The sequence below is a fragment of the Pseudophryne corroboree genome, chromosome 9 (genome assembly GCF_028390025.1).
Source record: "Pseudophryne corroboree isolate aPseCor3 chromosome 9, aPseCor3.hap2, whole genome shotgun sequence".
In the NCBI taxonomy this organism is placed as follows: domain Eukaryota; kingdom Metazoa; phylum Chordata; class Amphibia; order Anura; family Myobatrachidae; genus Pseudophryne; species Pseudophryne corroboree.
The window spans coordinates 437,991,825-438,014,151 of record NC_086452.1 but is presented as its reverse complement, the minus strand read 5'-3'; the positions used below and the strand labels follow the sequence as shown (position 1 = coordinate 438,014,151).

The 22,327-nt window shown below is 46.6% G+C and overlaps 1 protein-coding gene across 1 annotated transcript in view; it reads right to left on the bottom strand.

The window, feature by feature from the left end:
* Positions 1 to 13,644: 13,644 nt before the first annotated feature.
* LOC134958451 (ficolin-2-like) overlaps positions 13,645 to 22,327 on the bottom strand; it is a 61,519-nt gene continuing 52,836 nt past the window's right edge. Inside the window, exons 6-8 of the mRNA XM_063941071.1 lie at positions 19,083 to 19,212; positions 16,992 to 17,132; positions 13,645 to 14,260 (exon numbers count right to left, since the gene is read on the bottom strand). Coding sequence (XP_063797141.1) covers positions 14,013 to 14,260; positions 16,992 to 17,132; positions 19,083 to 19,212 — 519 coding nt within the window. The 3' untranslated portion in view covers positions 13,645 to 14,012. The remainder of the gene's footprint in view (positions 14,261 to 16,991; positions 17,133 to 19,082; positions 19,213 to 22,327) is intronic.

Sequence of the window (22,327 nt, the reverse complement as noted above, 5' to 3'; positions counted from 1 at the left end):
ACCAGATACACAAATGCATCCAGAGTGCCAGATATACATTGCCTCACAGTGCCAGATATACAAATGCCCCCACTGTCAGATATACATTGCCTCCCAGTGCCAGACACAGAAATGCCCCCACAGTGCCAGATATGCCCCCAGTGCCAGATATGCCCCCAGTGCCAGATACACATGTCCCCCCAGTGCCAGATATGCCCTCAGTGTCAGATATGCCCCCAGTGCCAGATATGCCCCCAGTGCCAGATACACATGTCCCCCAGTGCCAGATATGCCCTCAGTGCCAGATACACATGTCCCCCCCAGTGCCAGATATGCCCCCAGTGCCAGATACACATGTCCCCCCAGTGTCAGATATGCCCCCAGTGCCAGATACACATGTCCCCCCAGTGCCAGATATGCCCCCAGTGCCAGATACACATGTCCCTGCAGTGCCAGATGTGCCCACAGTGCCAGATATGCCCCCAGTGCCAGATACACATGTCCCCTACAGTGCCAGATACACATGTCCCCCCAGTGCCAGATATGCCCACAGTGTCAGATATGCCCCCAATGCCAGATACACAGGTCCCCCGCAGTGCCAGATACACATGCCCCCCAGTGCCAGATATGCCCCCAGTGCCAAATACACATGTCCCCACAGTGCCAGATATGGCCACAGTGCCAGATACACATGTCCCCCAGTGCCAGATATGCCCCCAGTGCCAGATATGCCCCCAGTGCCAGATACACATGTCCCCCCAGTGCCAGATATGCCCCCAGTGCCAGATATGCCCACAGTGGCAGATACACATGTCCCCCCAGTGCCAGATATGCCCACAGTGGCAGATACACATGTCCCCCCAGTGCCAGATATGCCCACAGTGCCAGATATGCCCACAGTGCCAGATACACATGTCCCCCCAGTGCCAGATATGCCCCCAGTGCCAGATACACATGTCCCCCCAGTGCCAGATATGCCCCCAGTGCCAGATACACATGTCCCCCCAGTGCCAGATATGCCCCCAGTGCCAGATACACATGTCCCCTACAGTGCCAGATATGCCCCCAGTGCAAGATACACATGCCCCCCAGTGCCAGATATGCCCCCAGTGCCAGATACACATGTCCCCCCAGTGCCAGATATGCCCCCAGTGCCAGATACACATGTCCCCCCAGTGCCAGATATGCCCCCAGTGCCAAATACACATGTCCCCCCATGCCAGATATGCCCCCAGTGCAAGATACACATGCCCCCCCAGTGCCAGATATGCCCCCAGTGCCAAATACACATGTCCCCCCAGTGCCAGATATGCCCTCAGTGTCAGGTATGCCCCAGTGCCAGATACACAGGTCCCCCGCAGTGCCAGATATACATGCCCCCGCAGTGCCAGATATGCCCCCAGTGCCAAATACACATGTCCCCCAGTGCCAGATATGCCCCCAGTGCCAGATATGCCCACAGTGGCAGATACACATGTCCCCCCAGTGCCAGATATGCCCCCAGTGCCAGATACACATGTTCCCCCAGTGCCAGATATGCCCACAGTGCCAGATACACATGTCCCCTACAGTGCCAGATATGCCCCCAGTGCCAGATATACATGTCCACTACAGTGCCAGATATGCCCACAGTGCAAGATACACATGCCCCCCCAGTGCCAGATATGCCCACAGTGCAAGATACACATGCCCCCCCCCCAGTGCCAGATACACACGTCCCCCCAGTGCCAGATATGCCCTCAGTGTCAGATATGCCCCCAGTGCCAGATACACAGGTCCCCCGCAGTGTCAGATATGCTCCCAGTACCAGGTATACACGCCCTCCCCCCCCCCCCCTTTCCCTGCTGCTCACCGCAGCTGCTGTCCTGTGTGTGTGAGGGGGGGAGAGCGCAGCCTCTCAGTCTCCGGCGGGTGCGGCTGTCTTAGTTCAATTCAGCGCCGATCCATGAGCCAATCAAAGCTTGCGGTCCGGCAGCCTTGGCTGCCGGTCCGCGAGCTCTGATTGGCTCACGGGCGGCGCTGAATTGAACGAAGTTACTGAGGGGCAGGAGAGGCGCAGGCTGTGCTCTCCTCCCCTCACATCAGCGGTGGGCAGCAGCGGAGGGAGGGACAGAGCGGCGAGGAGCGGCGGCCCATTGGCGTGGGTACGGTGTACCCACGGCTAAATTCTTAAGGGTACGCCGTGCCCACCTGTACCCGCATACTTGCACCGCTGGTTCTGACACTTCCAGCCTGAGTCAGTTCATACCTCTAATCAAACCACAGGTTCAATCTCCCATATCCAAAATGCTTGGTGTGAATATATTTCAACCAAAGCCATTTCTTGCAGCGGGCGAGGCGTGCATTCGCGCGGGGTGCCCGCCGTGGCTCTTTGTGGCTCAGTTTGTGCTCCCCCTCCTCCCCATCATTACTACTTAGCTCAGGGGGCAGACTTTCATGCAATGACGTGGGAAAAAGGACAAGGAAATGATCAAAGGCGCCCACAAATAGAGAAATAGCAACAATGTGATGAGTCTAATAACGAAAAATGAATAAAGAACCTTTTACAATATGGTCTAGATGTCCCAAACACAGTCCTTGGGTCACTCGTACCTTATCGAATGTCCACGGGAAACATGCAAATAAAAGAAATACAAAAGTTCCAATGGGTAATATTGCTGGAAAATTCTGTCTCGTGATAATCAGAAAAAGAGCCCTGGTGATTCAACTTGATAGAAGGGAGGACAGACTCTCACCACCAGTTCAGTATCGAATGGAGCGTACCAAAACTCACTCATATAGTGATGGAGAAAAGCACATAAAGGTTTCTTTGTCTAATGGTATTGCATCAATTCATATAGGCACATCGTACCATCACTCACGTGTAAAACAGGTTCAATCCACATATAAAGGTATCTTTCAATCACAATCCAACCCGGTAGATGAGCAGAAAATGTTTTTTCTTTTTATTACACAAAAAATTGCCAATTCAAATTTACATAAACGATAAAATGAGCAAGATGACTTCATGCAAAACTGGGAAGTGCAGACTGGGGTATTAAAGCAGATGGAAATAACTGTAACACAGATGGGAAGTCCGGAATACCCACTGTATATTATTAACCCCAGCGTACCTCGCAGAATGATACAGACGGACAAACTTGCTGCCAAAATAAAAAGTGTTGAGTTTAAAGGAAAAATCCACTCTCAGCATGCTCTGTTTTTTTCCATCTGCTTTAATATCCCAGTCTGCACTTCGTCATCATCCCGCTGGCGGATTCTCGCGAGATTCGTATTCTATATAAAGAGCCATGCGTCGCCGCCATTTTCACTCGTGCAATGGAGATTGAACGGAGAGGACGTGGCTGCGTTCTCTCCCTGAAAAGCTTCGTATCTGTGCTCAGTGTGCTGCAAATATCTGTGCTCAGTATGCTGCAAATATCTGTGCTCAGTGTGCTGAAAATATCTACGTTCTCTGCCTGAAAACACTCCATATCTGTGCTCAGTGTGCTGCAAATATCTGTGCTCAGTGTGCTGCATTGTGGGGACCACCAGTATATAATTATAGTAGTACAGTACAGTAGGCCATTGCTGTATCTTGCAGCTCTGTGTCAAGTATACTATCCATATCTGTGCTGCATTATTGTGAGCAGTATATAGTAGGATAGTGCAGCATTTTGGTGACCAGCAGTATACATATAGTACAGTACAGTAGGCCATTGCTATTGATATATTACTGGAATATAATTCCACACATTAAAAAATGGAGAACAAAAATGTGGAGGGTAAAATAGGGAAAGCTCAAGATCCACTTCCACCTCGTGCTGAAGCTGCTGCCACTAGTCATGGCCGAGACAATGAAATGCCCATCAACGTCGTCTGCCAAGGCCGATGCCCAATGTCATAGTAGATAGCATGTAAAATCCAAAAAACTAAAGTTCAGTAAAATGACCCAAAAATCTAAATTAAAAGCGTCTGAAGAGAAGAGTAAACTTGCCAATATGCCATTTACGACACGGAGTGGCAAGGAATGGCTGAGGCCCTGGCCTATGTTCATGGCTAGTGGTTCAGCTTCACATGAGGCTGGAAGCACTCATCCTCCCGCTAGAAAAATGAAAAGACTTAAGCTGGCAAAAGCACAGAAAAGAACTGTGCATTCTTCTAAATCACAAATCCCCAAGGAGAGTCCAATTGTGTCAGTTGCGATGCCTGACCTTCCCAACACTGGACGGGAAGAGGTGACGCCTTCCACCATTTGCACGCCCCCTGCAAGTGCTGGAAGGAGCACCCACACTCCAGTTCCTGATAGTCAAATTGAAGATGTCACTGTTGAAGTACACCAGGATGAGGATATGGGTGTTGCTGGCGCTGAGGAGGAAATTGACAAGGAGGATTCTGATGGTGAGGTGGTTTGTTTAAGTCGGGCACCCGGGTAGACAACTGTTGTCCGTGGGATGAATATGGCCATTGACATGCCTGGTCAAATTACAAAAAAAAATCACCTCTTCGGTGTGGAATTATTTTAACAGAAATGCGGACAACAGGTGTCAAGCCATGTGTTGCCTTTGTCAAGCTGTAATAAGTAGGGGTCAGGACGTTAACCACCTAGGAACATCCTCCCTTATACGTCACCTGGAGCGCATTCATCAGAAGTCATTGACAAGTTCAAAAACTTTGGGTGACAGCGGAAGCAGTCCACTGACAACTAAATCCCTTCCTCTTGTACCCAAGCTCCTGCAAACCACACCACCAACTCCCTCAGTGTCAATTTCCTCCTTAGACAGGAATGCCAATAGTCCTGCAGGCCATGTCACTGGCAAGTCTGACGAGTCCTCTACTGACTGGGATTCCTCCGATGCATCCTTGAGTGTAACGCCTACTGCTGCTGGCGCTGCTGTTGTTGCAGCTGGAAGTTGATCGTCATCCCAGAGGGGAAGTCAGAAGACCACTTGTACTACTTCCAGTAAGCAATTGACTGTTCAACAGTCCTTTGCGAGGAAGATGAAATATCACACCAGTCATCCTGCTGCAAAGCGGATAACTCAGGCCTTGGCAGCTGTGTTGGTGTTAGACGTGTGTCTGGTATCCACCATTAATTCACAGGGACTTAGAGAATTGCTTGAGGTAGTGTGTTCCCGGTACCAAATACCATCTAGGTTCCATTTCTCTAGGCAGGCGATACCGAAAATGTACACAGACCTCAGAAAAAGAGTCACCAGTGTCCTAAAAAATGCAGTTGTACCCAATGTCCACTTAACCACGGACATGTGGACAAGTGGAGCAGGGCAGACTCAGGACTATATGACTGTGACAGCTCACTGGGTAGATGTATTGCCTCCCGCAGCAAGAAAAGCAGCGGCGGCACCAGTAGCAGCATCTCGCAAACACCAACTCGTTCCTAGGCAGGCTACGCTTTGTATCACCGCTTTCCATAAGAGGCACACAGCTGACAGCCTCTTACGGAAACTGAGGAACATCATCGCAGAATGGCTTACCCCAATTTGACTCTCCTGGAGATTTGTGAAATCGGACAATGCCACCAATATTGTGCGTGCATTACATGTGGGCAAATTCCAGCACGTCCCATGTTTTGCACATACATTGAATTTGGTGGTGCAGAATTTTTTAAAAAATGACAGGGGCGTGCAAGAGATCCTGTCGGTGTCCCGAAGAATTGCGGGCCACTTTCGGCATTCAGCCACCGCGTGTCGAAGACTGGAGCATTAGCAAACACTCCTGAACCTGCCCCGCCATCATCTGAAGCAAGAGGTGGTAACGAGGTGGAATTCAACCCTCTATATGCTTCAGAGGATGGAGGAGCAGCAAAAGGCCATTCAAGCCTATACAGTTGTCAGTTTAGACACGGCCAGCCTGAGTCAGGTCATTCCCCTCATCAGGCTTTTGCAGAAGCAGCTGGAGAGATTGAAGGAGGAGCTAAAATGGAGCGATTCCGTTAGATATGTGGGACTTGTGGATGGAGCCCTTAATTTGCTTAACCAGGATTCACGCGTGGTCAATCTGTTGAAATCAGAGCACTACATTTTGTTTACCGTGCTCGATCCTAGGTTTAAAGCCTACGTTGTATCTCTCTTTCCAGCAGACACAATTCTGCAGATGTTCAAAGACCTGCTGGTGAGACACTTGTCAACTCAAGTGGAACATGACCCGTCAACATCTCCTCCTTCACATTCTCCCGCAACTGGGGCTGCAAGGAAAAGGCTAAGAATTCCGTGCCCACCCGCTGGCGGTGATGCAGGGCAGTCTGGAGCGACTGCTGATGCTGACATCTGGTCTGGACTGAAGGACCTGCCAACGATTACTGACATGTCGTCTACTGTCACTACATATGATTCTCTCACCATTGAAAGAATGGTGGAGGATTATATGAGTGACCGCATCCAAGTAGGCACGTCAGACTGTCCGTACGTATACTGGCAGGAAAAAGAAGCAATTTGGATGCCCTTGCACAAACTGGCTTTATTTTACCTAAGTTGCCCCCCCTCCAGCGTGTACTCCGAAAGAGTGTTTAGTGCAGCCGGTCAGCTTGTCAGCGATTGGCATATGAGGTTACTTCCACAAAATGTGGAGAAGATGATGTTCATCAAAATGAGTTATAATCAATTCCTCCGTGGAGACATTCACTATCAATTGCCTCCAGAAAGTACACAGGGACCTGAGATGGTGGATTCCAGTGGCGACGAATTAATGCTCTATGAGGAGGGGGATGTACACAGTGAAAGTGGTGAGGAATTGTAGGATGATGATGAGGTGGACATCTTGCCTCTGTAGAGCCAGTTTGAGCAAGGAGAGATTGATTGCTTTTTTTTTTTGGTGGGGCCCAAACCAACCAGTCATTTCAGCCACAGTTGTGTGGCAGACCCTGTGGCTGAAATGATGGGTTTGTTAAAGTGTGCATGTCCTGTTTATACAACATAAGGGTGGGTGGGAGGGCCCAAGGACAATTCCATCTTGCACCTCTTTTTTTATTTATTTTTTATCTTTGCATCATGTGCTGTTTGGGGACTATTTTTTAAATCTGCCATCCTTTCTGACACTGCAGTGCCACTCCTAGATGGGCCAGGTGTTTGTGACGCCCACTTGGGTCGCTTAGCTTAGTCATCCAGCGACCTTGGTGCAAATTTTAGGACTAAAAATAATATTGTGAGGTGTTCAGACTAGACTGGAAATGAGTCGAAATTATAGTTATTGAGGTTAATAATACTATAGGATCAAAATGACCCCCAAATTCTATGATTTAAGCTGTTTTTGAGGGTTTTTTGAAAAAAAAACACCCGAATCCGACAAAAAATATTCAGGGAGGTTTTGCCAAAACGCATCCTAATACAAAACACGGCAGCGGAACCGAATCCAAAGCCAAAACATAAAACCCGAAAAATTTCCGGTGCACATCTCTAGTTTAGACCAGTGGTTCTCTTTTTTGAGGCACAGCGCCCTAGAGTATCAATTTTTTTTTCACGGCACCCCTAAGCCAACAGTTTAAACTAAGTAAATTGTGTTTATATGTCATCCTTAGGTACAGTGATGTGGTAAGGGACAGTGATGTTGTGAGGGACAGTGATGTGGTTAGGGACAGTTATGTGGTGAGGGACAGTTATGTGGTGAGGGACAGTTATGTGGTGAGGGACAGTGATGTGGTGAGGGACAGTGATGTGATGAGGGACAGTTATGTGGTGAGGGACAGTTATGTGGTGAGGGACAGTGATGTGGTGAGGGACAGTGATGTGATGAGGGACAGTGATGTGGTGAGGGACAGTGATGTGGTGAGGGACAAGTGATGTGGTGAGGGACAAGTGATGTGGTGAGGGACAGTGATGTGGTGAGGGACAGGATTCACTTCTGTTTGTCCACATATTTTATTACTGGAAGCCACAAGCACTGGTTTTGTCTATTACATTGACTGTAAATGGTAAATCAATTAGTCCTGGACCACCAACCTAGGCACGTACCCCGAAGCACCCCAGGGTGCCATGGCACACAGTTTGAGAACCACTGATTTAGACTTCAATGATCCCTGAGGGGACTACTTTCTGACATAATCAGACACCCAGATTGAAGAACGTGGATACTGGACACATCCATCCATATCAGCTCAAGTAACAAAGGCCAAGATGTGTCACACATCACAACCTTTTGTCCCTCTTGAGATTAGGGATGATGTTTCCCCAGAAATGTATACAAACTATATAGCATCCATACATTGATGCTCTACTTTATTTTCAGGTATGGGGAAGTATTGCTTAATTTATAGTTATAGCTAAATAGCAGCATATAAAATCATTTATTACCTGTTCTTGAGACCATCTTGTTATGAGACCCACCTTTCTACTAATGCAGCAATATGTAAACCCAATAACAAACAATTTGTGCATGTCAGTCTGCAATGCAGAACCTGGGCTCCATGGTATCCGCCTTTGACATGGTGAAATACAGCAATTCTACTCCAGGCCTCTCCAACACCTCATACTGTACTTGCCAGGTGGAATGGACACCCCCAGCAGTTCAAGTGTCAGATAATGGTTCTGCCTCAGGAAGTCCGAACGTCCCTCTCCTGGTGGCTACACGCTCCCAACCTGGACAAGGGTCGCCCATTCTGGATTCCACTCTAGGTTCTTCTCACAACAGATGCCAGTCTCTGTGGCTGGGGAACTGTCATGGGCAGTCACTCCTTTCAGGGCCACTGGTCCTCATCCGAGAGAGCTATTCCAATAAATGTCCTGGATCTTAAAGCAGTTTACTGGGCACTTCAGTTGGCTCAGGACCTTCGTCATGGCTCTCCCGTGCAAGTACAGTCAACAGTGGCTTATATAAATCAGCAGGGAGGCACTCGCAGTGCCACAGCAATGCAGGAAATAACTCAGATTCTTGCCTGGGCAGAAATCCATCTTCCGGCCATCTCTATGATCTTCATCTCGGGGGTCCTAAACTGGGAAGCAGACTTTCTCAGTCGCCAGGATGTGCACACCGGCGAGTAGTATCTACACCCAGATGTCTTTCAGCTTCTGGTGAGCAAATAGGACCTCATGGCCTCCAGACACAACCACAAGGTACCCGTATAAGGAGCCAGGACATGAGATATAAACGCAGCTTCCGTGGACGCAGTCCCATGGTACTTTCATCTGGCTTATCTCTTCCCTCCAGTCTCTCTTCTTCCTAGAGTACTGCTCAAATTCAAAGAGGAAGGCAGCAGGATCAATCTAGTGGCTCCGGCATGGCCCAGGCGGCATTGGTACAGAGATCTTTGTTGTCTCTCCATAGATGAGCCCTTCCCGCTTCTTCTTTGAACAGATCTTTTATCACAAGGTCCCCATCTACACCTGGACCTAGCTCACTTGTCTGTGATGGTGTGGCTCTTGAGTCATCTATACTAAGGGAAAGAGGGTTTTCCAGTGCGGTTATTCAAGCTATGCTTCATGCTCGGAAACCGGCATCAGCTCGCACTCTTACTTTCAGTGGTGTGCTCATCGCCACTATGATCCTCTGGTTTTTCAGATTCCTAGACTTCTGGCATTTCTAAAAGCAGGCCTTACCATGGGTCTCCACCTTGCTTTTCTTAAAGTACAGGTCTCTTCTCTGTCCATCTGGTTTCAGAAAAGACTTGCTGCCTTACCAGATGCCTGTACCTTCCTGCAGGGGGTACTCTAGATTCAACCTCCCTTTGTTCCTCCAGTGGCTCCTAGGGATTTGTCCTTGGTTCTTCGGGCCTTGCAACAGCCACACTTTAATCCATTGGATACTGTTGACCTCAAATGACTGCAAAGACTCTCTTCCTCTTAGTGATTGTCTCATACCGATGAGTTTCTGACTTGGGGGCACTCTCCTGAATTCCCCCCTTTATGATTTTTCATCATGACAGGGCTGTTCTTCAGACTAAGCATGGATACCTGCTTAAGGTGATCTGCAAGTTCCATATCAATGAGCCAATTGTGGTCCAGGCCTTCCAAGGTCTGGACCTTTCACAAGAGGAAGCTTTGTTGGACATGATCTGTGCTCTAAAGATCTGTGTGAACAATACTTGTTCCATTAGGAAAACAGATCCTTTTTTCATTCTCTATGGATTCCACAAGCAGGGCTGGCCAGCCAATAAACAAACGTGTACACATTAGCTCTGCATGACCATCTCACAGGCTTACATGCAGGCTGATCTTCTATTTCCAAGAACAGTCTCTGCTCACTCTACTCGCTCTGTGGGTCCTTTGTGGGCAGCCCGCTGTGGCGCATATGTTGAACAATTATGTAAGGCCGCTACATGGTCTTCTGCTCACATGTTTCTTAGGTTATATGCCTTCGATATGTTTGCCTCTCAAGATGCAACCGTTGGCTGCAGTGTCCTCATTTCAGCTTAGAAGCATTCCCTCCTTATTACAACTGCTTTGGGACACCCCCAAAGGTTAACCCTGTAGACACCATGGAACATGAAGAAGAAAATAAAAGTTATGGTAAACTTACCCTTGTTAACTGTTTTACTTTGAGGTCCATGGGATCCACAGGATGCCCACCCTGATGCTTCTAGCTTCAATGGGTTACTCTTCTCGGTCACCAGTTCCCTTCTCCTACAAGTGAGAGTGTGTTTCCTGTGTGTACCATTCTTCCTTCTCTCCAGCTCCTGCTTTGGGCTTGTTAACTAAAACTGAGGATCCTGAACTGTAGGCGGGGTATGAGGGGAGAGGGACCCAGTGCATCCTGGGAGGTTCAAAAGCTTTGCTGTTTGGTGCCTGATCCTGGTCTCCACCAACCATACCCCAAGATTAACCCGGTGGATCCCATGGACCTTGGAGAAAAAGAGTTAACAAGGGTAAGTTTTACCTTAACTCTTATTTTTAGCATCAACCTTACTGGTTACACTTGATACCAAAAGTAAATTGGATTATTCCATATTTTGGAATATTTGCATTCCAAATTGAGAGATCTTGGGGATGGTACCCAAGTCTAAACACAAAATGCATTTACAGTATGTTACACATACAGTAGTCTTGTTGGAAATGATGTGTGTGCAGGTGTTAATGTGGCACAATTATAAAGGCACACACCAGCAGATGACTCAAACTATAAATAGCCCAGTTACTTAACCAGTGGTGTTGGCTTATTTATAGTAGGTACAGCTGTACTCACTGTTACATGTATAGTTGTGATGGAGTGGAGTTTGAGTGGATTGGGGTTCCATACAGCTTACCAGTTGGTGAAAGCATGCTGCAAATGGGTAGTGGTTCAGGGATGCTAGAATAGCTTTATTGCAGGTATTAACCAGGTCTCTCATAGGAGCTAAGCAGGAGACTTCTGTCTCCTGCCATGTCACTGTACACAATCTCAAGATGGCTCCTGCACATGCTCAATAGAAATCTCAGTGGACATCTTGGAATAGGACATGAAGCCTCCCTGGAGAACAGGAAGACTGGAGTCTGATCCTATTTCAACAAGTCTGAGGGAAATTTTATACAATAATTTAAATAATTTTGTGCATTAAATTTTTTTTGTACAATAAACCATCAGAAAGGAAAGGTGTTACGATATCAGTGGCACTCAATAAACGTTGGATTTCAGAATATATTGGGTATTAGATTTTTAGATATGGGAGACTAAACCTGTACTGAAAAGCAGCTGAAGAAGCAGAATAAGGATGTGAAAGTATAGTAAGTGATTTTTCTAAATGTCTCAAACATTCTTTATTTTCTTCATTGGGGCCAGCAACTTGGAATTGGATCACCATATTTTGGTGACCATGCTAGGCCCTAGGTTTAAGTCCTATGTAAGGTCTGTCTTTCCAACTGACACAGGTCTTTAACAGCGTTTTGTGAACAAATTGTCAGCTCATATCATATATGACACAACTCCTCCTTTATCTTCTTCTCCTGTACATGCTTCAGCAAGGAAAACCTCACCTTCTCATACTGATAATGAGCCAACAGAGCATACCAATGTCAAAGATTATTGTCACATTAGTCTTTAAAGAAATGCTTAAATATATTGACACCTCTACCACATGTCAATCTGAGGGGCAGATGTATTAAGCCTGGAGAAGTGATAAAGCAGTGATAAGTGGAAGGTGATAACGCACCAGCCAATCAGCTCCTGTCATTTTTCAAACCCATAATGATTGGCTGGTGCGTTATCGCCTTCCACTTATCACTGCTTTATTACTTCTCCAGGCTTAATAAATCTTCCCCTGAGTGTGATACGGGATCCCGGCTTTCAGGATCCCAACAGTAAGAACCCTGATAGTTCTTCATAAGGAACGTAAGCCAACGTAAGCCTAATTCTTACCCTTTCCCTAACCCTCCCTCCCCGCAGTTTAGCCCTAACAGTACCATACCGCAGCCTTACCCTAATCCTCCCTTTCGGCAGCCTATCCCTAAACTCACCCAATACATACGTTTGGGATGTCGGCTGTTGGGATTCCAGAGTCGGTATTCTAAGCAGTGTCGGGATTCAGCTGCCGATCTTCTGTCCTCCGGTACATCCAATCTGGAGACGAATAATTACCAAATCCCTTGTGGTCTTTCTGCCGGGTATTCCACCTAGCGGGGGTCCGGAGTATCCTCCATTATCCAGCCCAATAATGTGATGGTTCTGCCTTTATTAATGTCCACAGAAGGGGTACTGGAGTCTCCCAAGATGTAAATCTTGCAAAGTTCTGTAGAATTCTCAGCAATGCCCTGCTAACGCGTTTCGCTGTCAATTGGCAGCTTTATCAAAGGTAATTATTCGTCTCCAGATTGGATGTTACAAAATCCACACATTTGTTTGTCCTGCAGGACTCATTCTTATCTCAACCAGCACCGGTTGCTCATGCTGTCATTTGCACACAGACTGCCCTAAGAGAGACTAATTGCGGTCAGAGATTGGCTTATATGGCTCGGGTTTAAGTGTATGTGTTTACATATATGACTACTATTTTTCATTTATTTTATAAAAAATGTTTTTATTAAATATCCAGATATCGATTTTTCAGTGAATATAATATTGATTATTTGCACTAGCGCAGTTGGTCCCCATTTTTTTGTGTATATATGTTTATGTTTGTTGAGGTGACTGACTATTACCCCATCCAACAGCAGCTCAGAGAACCAGCCCAGTTACAGCGCCTGTATCTTACCAATTCTTGGTGAAAATTATTTTGCTCAAACACATTAGTATCTTGTTAAAATGCCTATCTATTCTACAGGATCCTGATGTTCTGGATGCCGGAGGTCACATGACCGACCACAGAATCTGGACAAATAGAATACCTCCCCTGTACCCTACCCTAACCCGCCTGGGGTGACGGCTAGGGCTTAAATAGTGGGAGTGGTGGCTAGGGCTAAGACACAGGGGGTGTCGGCTAGGGCTAAGATAGTGAGAGTGGTGGCTACGGCTAATCCCACCCCCTGGTGTCTAACCCTAACCACCGCCTTACAACTTACACGGATGCGGTTAATTTGCTGGCTGTCAGGATCCCGACGGTCAGGATACAGACACTGAAATCCCGACGGCCGACAATGCCGACAGCAGGAATACTGGGGCAACAGTGCTATTCCCACTCATGGGTGTCCACGACACCCATAGAGTGGGAATAGATCTTGTGGCGAGTGCGAGAACCCATGCCCGCAAGCGGACTCTTAGCGCATATTAAAATATCATATGTGCGCTATTCCAGGTGTCTGATCATTTGAAAAACATCCCAACAACATCTTCAATTACATTCTGTGTTTATTATGTAAAAGATCAGTAAACGTCTGTACTGCGCATTACCTCATGTATTGTAAAGTGACAGTTTGTAACTCAATATGACTGTATACAGCTTCAATAAAATAAAAAAGTTTAAAAAGAAAATATTACTTTGACCCCCTATAACCACAACCGCGTCAGACCAATCAGGGTCCAGGGATTGGACAATGACCATTTTTCCTATTGCTACTCACTGCTAGAAGAGCCTGAGTCACTTGTTTGCCCGCAGGCCAAAGGTTTCCTCCCCTGAGTATTCCATGCAACATACAGTAACAGATATTGTTTCAGGCTTTATATAAAATTAAATGATGCACACAGTGTGTAGTTACAGGTTAGAGAGGCCTGAACTTCATTTCCGTTATTTTATAAGAATAATGTAATCCCTTGCCAGATTTCCAATTAATTCCGTCACCGTTGCTGGTATGTGTCCCTCTCAGATATTGTCCGTTCAGGTTGGAATTATGGCATTTTCCATACCACCAAGCTCCTTTAAACATGGTTGCACAGTTGCTGTCATGTGTATCATTGTCCCTGTCTTTTGTCGTGAAGGGACGGTTGTTATGATAGCTAAGAGAGTCACCTGCAGATAACAAAGAAATAGCAAGAAATCAAAACTTGTTATATATTAATATTTGACTCTTGGCTCCATCTGACAGGGGTGAGCCTATAACAAGTCAGGAGCAGTGTCGGATTACCAAATAGGCAGAGTAGGCACCGGCCTCTGGGTAGCGCACCTTTTAGGGGCACCGCGACAAAGGATCAAAATAATATTTATTTGATCTTGCTAGAAAATTACAATCAAGCATTCCTAAATTGTTTCCAAAAGATCGAAAAAATGAATCAACTCAAAGAAATGAGAACGTTACATTAAACACTCTATAGAGAAAATACTGGATTAACAATTTAAAGAACATAAACCATAGACATCAGATTCACATCACAGTTTCCAGTTTGCAGACTGTTGGTTGGTAAAAATTAAAAACATATTAGGAAAACGGAGATAATTTGTGAGGAGGGCTCTGAGATTTCAACCACCGAGGGGCCTCCACAGGGTTGAATATGGCACTGGTCAGGAGTATTCATATAATGAGCCGGGGTGCACTACGGAGCCAAACTAAGGAAGCTGTCTCAGACATCGAGTATTACAGGGCAGCAAAAAAAAAATTCTGAGGGTTTTTTTTTTGTAAATAAGCACAATTATTGTGTGGACAGTACTATGGCCCTCATTCCGAGTTGATCGGTCGCAAGGCGAATTTAGCAGAGTTACACACGCTAAGCCTACGCCTACTGGGAGTGTATCTTAGCTTCTTAAAATTGCGAACGATGTATTCGCAATATTGCGATCACAAACTACTTAGCAGTTTCTGAGTAACTTCAACCTTACTCTGCCTGTGCGATCAGTTCAGTGCTTGTCGTTCCTGGTTTGACGTCACAAACACACCCAGCGTTCGCCCAGACACTCCCCCGTTTCTCCGGCCACTCCTGCGTTTTTTCCGGAAACGGTAGCGTTTTCATCCACACGCCCATAAAACGCAGTGTTTCCGCCCAGTAACACCCATTTCCTGTCAATCACACTACGATCGCCGGAGCGAAGAAAAAGCCGTGAGTAAAAATCCTTTCTTCATAGCAAAATTACTTGGCGCAGTCGCAGTGCGAACATTGCGCATGCGTACTAAGCGGATTTTCATTGCGATGCGATGAAAAAGAACGAGCGATCAACTCGGAATGAGGGCCTATACACAATGCAGATGATTCAGATTTGGAAGCAAAGCATAAAAAAGCAAGTAACTATCTGGACCAAACCATGTTGCAATACAAGAGGTGGAAATTAATTTATTAGTTTTACATGCAGGGTAAATACTGGCTGCTTATGCATGTAGTCCATAGATGCAATTTTAGATGTGAGATTGGACACGCCCCTCCCAAATGTAAATCTCTCTGCACATTTTAGATCTGCCCCACCTGCGGTGTAATGTGTTTTTGCTCCCAACTAAGGATTAGCTTTCTTGTATCGTCAATTTATAACCTTAGGTGAGTACTGGCACCTTTTTATTTTTATTAAAAAAACCAGCACTGGTAATACCAATGAAAACTATTGCTTGACTCTGGAGGCCCACCTCATTCTGCTAATTAGGTGAATATCCCATTTAATGGACCCATGCTTTTGGACAGACACATAGAAAATGTGACTTATTAGGGTTGCAAGTGCCAGACTAGTAACTTTTATGCTTTAGCCCATACTCAGGAGTGCAGGAAAGGGGGGGGGGGGAGAATGGGCACTGTGATCACCCTGGCCCCTGGGCTTGTTGGAGGAACCTGGCGATGGTCCGGATCAGTTGCCGGGGAGGACAGATGTCCCTCATCTTTTTTTGAAGAGGGCATGGCGGCCATGCCCATAGAGAGGCATAAATCGGGAATCTGAGCAGCAGGCAAGGAGAATGAGTTTTTATTGTATGGGATATAAAGAATAATTTAACATCCATTAAAATACCACATACAGATGTGTCCTCTCCTCATACACTATTGCTGCAGTCGTGCCAAACAGACCCACTCAGCATACCAGCTCCCATGCGACTCTGCTAGCTCCAGGCGTCTTTTTCACCCAGACATGCATCTTATTTGCAATGCGACTGCGCTGTTTTTGACATTTGTATATCTGTGTGCGAGTAAGATGAATTTTGGGGCAAAAAAGAAGCTTATCATTTTCAGAGTTGCACGGGGCCTGGCGGCTCTCTATCTCACCAGGCTTCTTGTGCCGGAAGCAGTTAGCTTCCCCACGGACGGGATCCTAGTGTATGATATATACCGATGCCGGTATCCGGAAGGACGCTGAAATCCAGGCGTCTTGACACCAATGCCGCATGGGATACCGGCGTCACAATACTGACAGCCAGAATCTTGAATGTCCATCCAGCGGACAGGACACCGCGGACAGGATCTGATGGACAGGATACCGCTGTCGGTATCCTGACCGTCTGCATCCCGTCCATCGGGAAATCATTCTAAACCCTCTTGTGCTGCAGTGAGGCTACAGTAGGTGTATGAGGAGACATCTGTATGAATAGCTGTTAAAAAATATATATATAATTTTGAGTGGAATGTCAAGTCATGGGGCATAATTACGTTTCACATCTCTGTATATTTAGCAACTTTTCCAGATGAAGATGATGTGAAAAAGACGCCCGGTGCTAGCAGAGTCTCACAGGACCCGGCGGTTTCCTTATGCCAGATGACTCGCAACACGTGGAGAACTGAGGCTGCAGTATTTGTATGAGGATATCTTTACACAGAAATTGAATAAAGACACTTACCTGTACCTGCACTGCTTCCGCTGAAAGCTCCAATGCTCAGCTTATAATTGTCCTCTTCTCCTAGCAAAGCGAAGGAAGCATAGCTTGCAAAACTAGAGTTGTTTTCAAAATCTGTCAGGTCAACTCGAAGCTCATGGGTTCCTGAAGGGTTAAACATGTGCAAAGTCACAGATTAAGCACAAACGAACTTGGTGTCGGTAAAGGCCAAAGCCGCTGCATCGCAGCACTTTGTATACAGATTCAGACTAAGAAGTCAATTCAGTTAGGTGCAAAGGATGCAATGTGCCATTGCCGCGGCACTTCAACGCCGGCAACAGCAACTGATCTCGCACCCCTTGCATGCTGATTTCTGTTCCAAATTCACACAAAATGGCTTGGAGGCCTATGGGGTAGCGAGCACTTTTGTCCGAGTTCAGTGAGCCGTAAAGTGCGGCGGCTGTTGCGATGACTCGTGGGTGCGAGTTCATTGCAGATATTTGGATTGACTCCTAAATCACACACAGATGTACAAATGTCCCACATCAAATTGATAATTTTGAGCAAAAAAGTAACTCGGCCTGACTTAGGGTCATTCGAGTTGATCGCCCACTACGGATTTTTGCAGCGCAGCGATTATGGCAGAATGGGGTTAATCTGTGCATGCGTATGCACCGCAATGCACACGCACGTCGTACAAGTACAAAGAGCATTGTGGTTTTGCACTGTTTCTAGCAACGTTTTCATTTGCACAGCCGAACGCAAGGAGATTGACAGGAAGTGGGAGTTTCTGGGTGTCAACTGACCGTTTTCTGGGAGTGTTTGGAAAAACGCAGGCGTGGCCGGGCGTTTGTAGGGCGGGTGTCTGACATCAATTCCGGGACCTTCGTCGCAGCAATCATCGCACAGAATAAGTAACTACAGGGCTGGTCTTGTTCTGCACAAAATGTGTTTGCTGCCGCGCGGCTGGAAGGCGTTCGCACTCCTGCAATGCAAAAATACACTCCCCCGTGGGCGGCAACTATGCATTTGCACAGCTGCTAAAAGTAGCTAGTGAGCGATCCACTCGGAATGAGGGCCTTAGTCCCATGGGACCTGGTGCGTTGAGAGGGGCTATTTGCCATGACGTGAGCAAAAATTTATGAGGACACATCTGTATTTACATAAAATGGCTTCTCTGTCCTTGCTTTTCAGAAACCAGTTTGCTTAAGTCAAGTTGATAATTTGTAGTCTGGAGACACTGCCATCTTTCAGAATTTTGTACGAAGGTAGTTCAATAAGAAAAAGTGACAAGAACTCTTATGTGGGTAATGTTCTCTATTTAATTCTAATTTCCCGCCAGGAAAGGACTGCGCCTCATATAAGTCATACTGTCCCAACATCAGCTGTAAAATGGCGGGGCTGGCGGATGCATTGTTAAACATTGAGAATTTTGCATCAGCAGCTGAAATTCATCGCCAGCTTGTAAAAGTCTACGCTGATAACGTAAAAGTGCACCAAACCCCAACATGTCTCCATTAAATGACGTTATCACCATACACCTCAACAAGTTTCCAATGAATTTCAGTTGCTGACGTGTCCTTTAGATGCAGAAAACTGGTCACACCACGCACATCAACGTGTGATCAAGTTTCCGCCAGCCCCATCATCTTAGCTGGTGTTAGACGCAGTGTGATGGCCGTGAGGGGAAGCAGTGGTCTACCTGCTCTGGCCTGGTGGCAAATTAGAACAAAATAGAGAACATTACACATGTGAGAGGTCTTGTTATCTTACTTATTGAACCACCCTCGTGCATTTATTAGTTGTGAGCAGGACTATCTGTGTCTGGGTTCACTCACTAGAGACCCAGGCTTTGCTAGGTATGCAGGCCGCGTTTGGATTTTCCAGTTTGGAGAGTGTCTAGCACTCCAGAAAGGTCTCCTCTGTGATAGAAGCAGGTGAGGCAGAAGGAGAGAAGCAGCACAGCATGCATATTTGGAATGGGACTGACCCCACCGTGGTGGGGTAGCACTCAGATCCACCCTGAGGCACTTGAGCCAAGGAATGCCTGCACAACACCATAGATTAAAAAAATACACATTTTTGCATGGTATGTGAAGGTAATGAGTCAGTTACCTGAAGATGTCAGTCTGTGAATGTTATCATTTCCTAGCCAGAACTCGCTCAGTTGGTTGCCAAAGCCTCGTTTGTAGTCATCCCATTCTCTGAAAAAATTTACAGTGCCATCGCATCGTCTCTGGAAAACCTAAAGGTTCACAGCAGGTTTAGGAGCCTTGGAGAACCCCAGTCAGTACAATATGGATAGTTCTAAATTACAACTTCAGTACAGAGGAACTATCTGTAGTGAGACTGGAAGATGACAAAGGCCTGACTGGCACTATGGTTAGTGGCCAAAACTGGATGTATGGGACCAGCAGTTTTGAGGGAAATGTGTTGCTTTGCTGATACCGGATGCGGTTAAGATGTCCGCCAATCAGGGAGAGGCATTCACAGTTAATGCGGGCCAACTGCATTAACTGCTCGCGCATGCCCAGGATGGGACTTGCACGTGCACAGTGCGCACTGTACTCAGAAATTGCGGTCGCATCGCAAATTAGTCCCTAAGGGGGACATTTACTAAGCAGTGATAAGAGCGGAGAAGTGAGCCAGTGGAGAAGTTGCCCCATCAACCAATCACCAGCTCTATATAATTTTATAGTATGCAAATTATGGATGTTACTTCAGTGCTGATTGGTTGCCATGGGGAACTTCTCAACTGGCTCACTTCTCCGCTCTTATCACTGCTTAGTAAATGTCCCCCTAAATACACTAGTTCTTATACTTAATTCTACTTTGTAACAATGGGGGTAATTCCAAGTTGATCGCAGCAGGATTTTTGATAGCAATTGGGCAAAACCATGTGCACTGCAGGTGGGGCAGATGTAACATGTGCAGAGAGAGTTAGATTTGGGTGGGTTATTTTGTTTCTGTGCAGGGTAAATACTGGCTGCTTTATTTTTACACTGCAAATTACATTGCAGATTGAACACACCCCACCCAAATCTAACTCTCTCTGCACATGTTATATCTGCCTCCCCTGCAGTGCACATGATTTTGCCCAATTGCTAACAAAAATCCTGCTGCGATCAACTTGAAATTACCCCCAATAACCATTGTCATTGTATGTACTAGAACAAATGTGGAATTGCAAACAAGTCTTCTGTCTTGGGTTACAAAATCTTAACCTTGTGTAGGGAGGTTCCTATTCTAACACATTAATCTATGACGGAGATCCCTGGCCTCTTCCCACCCTCTAAACCAGGGGTTCTCAAACTCGGTCCTCAGGGGCGCACACAGTGCATGTTTTGCAGGTCTCCTCACAGAATCACAAGTGAAATAATTAGCTCCACCTGTGGACCTTTTAAAATGTGTCTGTGAGTAATTAATACACCTGTGCACTTGCTGGGTTACCTGCAAAACATGCACTGTGTGCGCCCCTGAGGACCGAGTTTGAGAACCCCTGCTCTAAACGGTGGTGAGACACCTCTGCTTTCACAAACGGTGGCTGTTGCTGCTCCCTCCCCCCAAAAGGCAGCAGACTGCCTTTTGAGAAAGTCACATGACGCGTGACAAAAGGCGTTAAGGACTCCGCCCACACATGTGTCATCATATTCGGCATTGATCTGCTGTTGTCCCAGTGGATACTTGCATCTAAACGGGACTTAAGGGAGTGACAGGACCTGAGGACGCACGGGGACAGGTATACATCGGTAAGCAGACAGCTTCACACTAGTAAGTGCGCCTACAGAAACGCTGGAATTTATTATTTTTCACCTCCCAAATACCCCTAAGTGACTGTGCATCTAACAAAGAAAAAAATAAGCCTGTGTGAACAAACTGATAGCAGCGCTATTTGTAAATACCATGAAAAAACTGTTTCTTCCCTCAGCAGCACCTGCTCCGAAGAAATGCTTCTCCTCAGCAGAGCAGCAGTCCTTTTGGCCTAACAAGCCTAGAAAGGCCAGCTCATCCAATACCTTCTTTAGGGGAGGTAAGGTTAAGTCCAAGAAACACACCCCTAGCACCCCTAGGGGTGAGGCAGCAGCACAGAGTTTTCCAGCAGACAGCTTGAATTTGGAATGCCTGGAGCAATTTACACCAAACTTGCTACACATATGACTGAAAGTGATGGAGGGAGCTGTGCGAGCCAATCAGCAGAGTGCAAGGACGTTGCGCTCGCTGATTGGCTTAAGACACCTTTCAGTGACAGCTGTCACGGAGAGGTCTCTGCATTCGGGGAAAGGGGTCCCATGTGTCAACATGGGACCCCTTTCAGTCCGCTGGTCCGGGTGTTCGTTTAATTTTTTTGCCAAGTACGTGGATTTATCTCTGGACAGTGGACACTGGATCAGGTGAGTGTAATTTTTTTCACAGGTACCCCGGATCGACGGAGACTGTGGCAGTCGGCGGGGAAACATAGGTAAGTGTGTGTGTGTCGGCAGTTGGTTAATAAAGTTTTACTATCAAGGTGTGTGTCTCCTGTTTTTATTTGGGTATTTTTTTTCAGTAGTACTACAGGTACCAGCAGGCCCGTTTTTCTCCTGCATGCTGGTACTTGGGGTTCTCCAAGTACCAGCTTGCGGGGGAGGCTTGCTGGGACTTGTAGTACTACGGGGAAAAACAATATTCGGACAATTTTCTCAAGGCTATCAGCCTCCCATCCACAGCCCTTGGATGGGGGGGACAGCCTCGAGCTTCACCCCTGGCCCTTGGGTGGCTGGGGGGGGGGCCCTTGATTGAAGGGGTCCCCACTCCCCCAGGGTACCCCGGCCAGGGGTGACTAGTTGGATATTTAATGCCACGGCCGCAGGGCACTGTATAAAAGTGACCACCGGCTGTGGCATTATCTGTCCAGCTAGTGGAGCCCGATGCTGGTGTAAAAAATACGGGGGACCCCTACTCTTTTTGTCCCCCGTATTTTTTGCACCAGCACCAGGCGCAGAGCCCGGTGCTGGTTTTAAAAATACGGGGGATCCCCTGTCAATTTTTTCCCCGGATTTTTAGAACCAGGACCGGCTCGAAGAGCCCGAGGCTGATTATGCTTTGGAGGGGGGACCCCACGCCATTTTTCCCCGGGATTTTACCATTCCATCTAAAAAAAATATATATATATATTTTTAAAAATATATAAATAATACTTGTGCCTCCAAAAAAGACAAACCAAGTACCTAATCCCTTCTAATATAAATAGATATGCTATTACCAAAAAAAACATGTTTTACATTTTTCTTATTAGTTTCACCCACCAAAGTGTGGCAGATTGAAAATGACGAATTTACTGTCTAAAAGCACTGTTGTCGAATTTCCAAACTTCAATTGAA